Source organism: Sinocyclocheilus anshuiensis, unplaced genomic scaffold, assembly GCF_001515605.1.
Source record: "Sinocyclocheilus anshuiensis isolate Anshui unplaced genomic scaffold, SAMN03320099.WGS_v1.1 scaffold86, whole genome shotgun sequence".
Classification (NCBI taxonomy): Eukaryota; Metazoa; Chordata; class Actinopteri; order Cypriniformes; family Cyprinidae; genus Sinocyclocheilus; species Sinocyclocheilus anshuiensis.
The window spans coordinates 3,381,732-3,387,375 of record NW_015547662.1 but is presented as its reverse complement, the minus strand read 5'-3'; the positions used below and the strand labels follow the sequence as shown (position 1 = coordinate 3,387,375).

The 5,644-nt window shown below is 35.4% G+C and overlaps 1 protein-coding gene across 1 annotated transcript in view; it reads left to right on the top strand.

The window, feature by feature from the left end:
• LOC107702380 (bifunctional heparan sulfate N-deacetylase/N-sulfotransferase 4-like) overlaps nucleotides 1–5,644 on the top strand; it is a 67,463-nt gene that overhangs the window by 50,335 nt on the left and 11,484 nt on the right. Inside the window, exon 7 of the mRNA XM_016504681.1 lies at nucleotides 4,834–5,016. Within this exon, the coding sequence (XP_016360167.1) occupies nucleotides 4,834–5,016 (183 nt within the window). The remainder of the gene's footprint in view (nucleotides 1–4,833; nucleotides 5,017–5,644) is intronic.

Genomic DNA, 5,644 nt, shown 5'->3' with positions numbered 1-5,644 from the left:
TGTGTGTGTGTGTGTGTGTGTGTGTGTGTGTGTGTGTGTGTGTGTGTTCTGAGTCTTTTTAAGCTACGCTAGCTTGGAGAAAGTTAGAGTATGATACATACACCAAAATGGTTGTTCAGCACCACTGTTTTTTAATCTTTATTAAAAAATATGTCAATACATTTAGCACTGAGAGGAACAGTTGTAGAATAGACATCAGAATATACAAACATGCCCTTCTTGCGTTGCTGAATTGTCCAATCTGTATGCATGAAATGCAAAATCATACTGGACTTTGAAGCTTTTAATCATAAAAAAAATAGTAAAGCATGATAAGAGTCCAAGTTTTGTGAACCCATATGATAGCTTTTATTAGGGAAGTCACAAATGAAGTGAATGTCAGATATTTTGAATGAAACTGGTTGATCTGCTTCACAAAGTCTCAATCATTCCCTCATAAATCAGACTGAGCAGTGATCTGGTTGCAGCAGTTAACAGTTTTGCGTCAACTGTTCCTTTAATACTGTATTCTGGCAGAGGAAATGTGTGTGTGTGTGTGTGTGTGTGTGTGTGTGTGTGTGTGTGTGTGTGTGTGTGTGTGTGAATGCCATGGTCAGGCCAAGTCATTATAAGTACATGTGACAATCGTGTAGCACCAGTCTGAACACTGAACAAGTAGGTCAAGATTAATACGACACAGAACAGAAAAAGAGATCAGGTTGGATTTTGCAGGTGCATTGCATATGGAGGAATAGAATTGTAGGTTTTCTGTTCAAATTCATTGTTGTTTATAGAGGAATGGAGAAAAGTCGAACTTTTCCTGCTCTTACATTGTGTTTGGGTTTGTGTTTGCTTGTTAGTTTGAGGGCACAAGCTGTATGTTGCAACTTAGCCTGGTTACTGATGTTTGTGTGTTGCACCATTAAACTTACATTTATTGACGGCAATTAACCAGCCGTTGTTGCACCAAAATTTGTATCAGATGGCAAAATCATGGCCAGAATTGTACAGTGTGAATCTGGCAAATATACAGTAATTATCCTCCTATAAGAAGTTGGAATAAAATTATTAATATAATAAGAGTTATATTAATAGATTATAATATAATAATTATATTTGTTATAAACATAAATATATATAAATATACTATTACTATTTATTATGTATTGTATTTCCCGTTCTTCAGTTGGAAATGTAATTTTGTCACATGAGGCAACAGAAATTTGAAACATCAACTTCAAGAAGATGTTTGTTGGATTAATGAATGAACAAATGATGCAAGAAAAATAAGTACACAATGACTGTAGTTACAGTAACTTCTAGTTATTATGCCCCTTGTGTGAACATCACATCCTAATTTAAGTAACCTTACTGAGAACTTCAGCCTGTAATGCTCATAGTCACAGTGAAAGGTGAGCAGTGGTAATTGGAGTCTCTCATCCTTGTTTGTGTGTGTGCACGTGTGTGTGTGTGTGTGTGTGTGTGTGTGTGTGTGTGTGTGTGTGTGTGTGTGTGGTTGTGTGTGTGCATGTTCAATAGGTAGTCCAAATTTAGCTGTTAAAATGGTGGCTTGTGCTGGCATTCTCAAGTGTGTGTTGTACATGCAGGATAGATGCTTTTGGACCTGAGATCCTTTAAGGACGCTTTTTTTTTTGCTCGCTCACTCTCGTTTCCTCTTGTTGCTTGCTCTCTTTCTTTGCCCTGACTACTAACGCTATAGGTAAAATTAATCATATATGGCTGTGTGTGTGTGTGTGTAGGGGTTGCTGCTTTCTGGTGTCTATTTTACAGAGCTTATGTGTGTCTTTGTTATTGATTGCTGAAAGCGCAACATAAATCATATCTTGATCAGTCTGTTTGAGGTACAGCAGAACTTGTTCAGTGGTCAGATTGATGTTGTACATATGGGAAAAGCCTGTGTTCTTATGTGTGTGGAGCGAAGGCGAACGTTCACCACAATCCCACTAAAATACTTTATAATGCATAACATCTTTGTAATATCACGGGTCCCATTCGTTTTCCCGCGAGGGTTAAATTGAATTCAGCGGCTGCGAGTGTGTACACGAGAGGGTGTGTTACACTGGTCCGGCATAAAGCATGCCAGTGTGACAGAAGCTGCTAAACTTGTGTCATTATCCTATAAATATTCCCCGCCCTGCTCACGGTCACCTAGCTTCCCATCCATCAATCAAAGCCTGCTGCCATTGCCGTGCCGCCACCATATCCACGGCAACCTTCTGAGGGAGCAGCACTTAGGCCCTGATACAGAGTCCATTACACGCTCCAACCAGATCCTGGCTGATTATAAAACTCTTTCAGCTTACAGGAGACAGTGTGTTCTAATGGATCATGGTCTTCTCTTTTACCTTCAAGTTAATAAAACTGATATATAATATAGCAAATCTCATTTGAGGATAAATGTATGAGTTATGTGGAAAATGAATTGATGTCAGTGGGTGAAGTTCTGTGTGGATGCTTAGTTGGCTGTAAAGTTTGTGACAGACTTCTGCTGGATTTTGCTGGTTCATGTACCTCTGTGTTTATTAAAGATTATTATTTTTATTTAACAACCACTACCATTATTGATTTTCTGTTGGCAATAAAAGTGAAAAGTAAAAGTTTACAATAAAAAGTAAAAAAAAAAATAAAAATAAAAGTTTGTAATTTTTATTTCTACTTTTTGACACAGCAAGTAGTACATAATCATTACAAAGGTAAAAACATCATATTTTATTATTATATTTAATGTATATACAAATATATAATATTTATATTATTATTAATAATGAGAATGTTTACATTATTGCATGTATATAACTTTACCTTTATGCAATTGTTTTGCAATCTATAGTTTATTATTGTTGTTGTTGTAGTCGACATTACCATTCAAAAGTTTGGGGATGGTAAGATTTTTTATGTTTTTGAAAGAAGTCTTTTATGTTCACCAAGGCTGTATTGTTTTTGATCAAAAGTACAGTAAAAACAGGAAAATTGTGAAATAATATTTATTAAAGTATTTATTTATACAACAGTTCTTTCTGGTCCTCGAATCTGATTGGCTGAGAGGAGTGCGATACGGGTCAATTTTTCGAAATTGAGATTTATACATCATCTGAAAGCTGAATAAATAAGCGTTCCATTGATGTATGGTTTGTTAGGATAGTAGATATATTTGGCTGAGATACGACTATTTGAAAATCTGGAATCTGAGGGTGCAGAAAAATCAAAATATTGAGAAAATAATCATTACAAAGGTAAAAACATCATATTCATCAAAAAACATTAAAAAAAAATCGCCTTTAAAGTTGTCCAAATGAAGTTCTTAGCAATCTTCAGTGTCACATGATCATTCAGAAAGCATTCTAATATGATGATTTGCTGCTCAAGAAACATTTCTTCTTATTATCAATGTTGAAAAGAGTTGCGCTTAAAATTCTTCTGGAAACCGTGATATATTTTTTTCAGGATTCTTTGATGAATAGAAAGTTGAGAAAAGCAGTATTTAAAAGATAAATTCTTAGTAAAGATCTAGAAGTCTTCACTGTTACCTTTGAGTTTAATCAATATAATGTATCCTTGCTCATTGAAAGTATTAATTTTTTCAAAAAAAAAAAAAAAAAAACCTTACTAACCCCAAACTTTTGAACACTAGTGTGTATTATTATTATTATTATTATTATTATTATTATTATTCATGCAATTATGATTTCCTGTTAAATTCACAGTGTTTAATGCTATTATTGGGTACTATTCTTTATAGACCATTATGGGAGAACATAGTATAAAAGAAGAGAATAGCTGGAAAAAGTATAAATCAAGCTGGTTATCAGTTTATCTCTACTGTTTATATGTGATTTTATTGTAGAAGTGAAGGATGCCTATCTCCAAGGCCGTCATTGAGGAGGGACAATTGGGAATGTTGTCCCGGACCCTGTGATGAGGGGGGGCCCCTAAGGGTCTCTAGCTCATACCACTACTCATTGCACCTGGACGAGTGTATGCCCTCCCATAAAAACCTTGTCCTGGGTCGGGTGTATTTTAGTGACAGCCCTGCCTGGCATTGCTGGGAGTGTCTGTTTTAAACTAGGCCGCATACTCCCTCTCCTCTTGCAATGCAACCTACTAAACCAGTCAAGCATAGAGACCCAATAAAACTTCTTCACTCTTGTCTTTCCCTTCTCGCTCCTCTCATCTTTTCTCTTCTCTCAGAATACCCTTGTTAATTGTATTGATTCTAATCTCCGCAGACACTGTCCGCGAGTGACCTTACTCTAGTGGATTACATCAGAATTACAGCTCCACTCCACATCAAGTGGACGCATCCGCTGGGCTTACCTCATATGAAAGGCCGCTGATCGGCTTGCAGTAATTGAATGTGCCCCAGGGGTGCTCTGAACCACCCTATAAAGGGCCCGACGCAGGAAATCAGCACACCCTAGTGCAGCGTATAGGGTTGCTATGCGACATTTAGCCTTTATCAAAGACTGCCACCAAACCAAATTATCAACATCACTGCAACATCTGCTGGGCCGTTTACAACACATTTGACAAATAAAATCATGCACAAATGTGACTAACACATGTTTATGGACAAATGTGGGTCGGTTTGTAATTAACGCTCTTATGAGAAAAGGTGTTAGTATAATGGAGGAGCAAAGGTTTAAAACCTGAGCAATAATGTACACAATACTGCTACCTATAGGAAAAACTGGGGTGTTACAACTAAGGTCATCACATTCACATATTTCACTGTGGGTTTTTATATTAGCGCATATGTTATAGTAGCAAAGGCTGCTGTTTACTTCTGACACGTATGTCTTTACTTATGAATGTCTCTTTTCTTCCTCTCTGTAGATCAGTATATTTATGACTCATCTTTCCAACTACGGGAACGACCGCTTGGGATTGTATACGTTCACTAATCTGGCTAACTTCCTGAAATCCTGGACCAACCTGAGGCTGCACACACTTCCTCCCCTGCAGCTCGCACACAAGTACTTCACACTCTTCCCAGAGCAGAGAAACCCGCTATGGCAGGTCAGTTATGATAGAAAGATAGACATTTATCTTACTAACATTTTAATTTACTTTAATGTTTAATCAGATTAGCACTAAATGATTTTTCCTAGTTTGATGAGAGAACTTATTATAAAAAATTTGTAATAATACACTACTTTTCAGTGATTTTTTTGTTGTTGAATAAATTAATACTCTTATTCAGCAAAGGTGCGTTAAAGGGTTAGTTTTAACATTTAAATTAGCCCATAAATTACTCACCCTGAAGTCTATATATATATATATATATATATATATATATATATATTTAATTGTATTTTTTTCAAATAAATGTAAACTTTCTATTCATCAAAGAATCCTATCATGGTTTACACAAAAACTTTAGCTAGCACAGCTGTTTTCAACATTTATAACTTAAGACTGGAGTAATGATGCTGAAAATTCAGCTTTGCCATTAATAAATCAATTTTTTGTTTGTTTTTTAATAGAAAACGGTTATTTAAGATTGTAATAATATTTTAAAAATATTTATATTTTACTGTATTTTTATGATATAAATGCAGCCGGGAAGAGCATGTTTCTTTAAAAATATATAAAATAAATTAAAATAAAATAAATAAATAAATAAATCTTACCGACCCCAAACGAT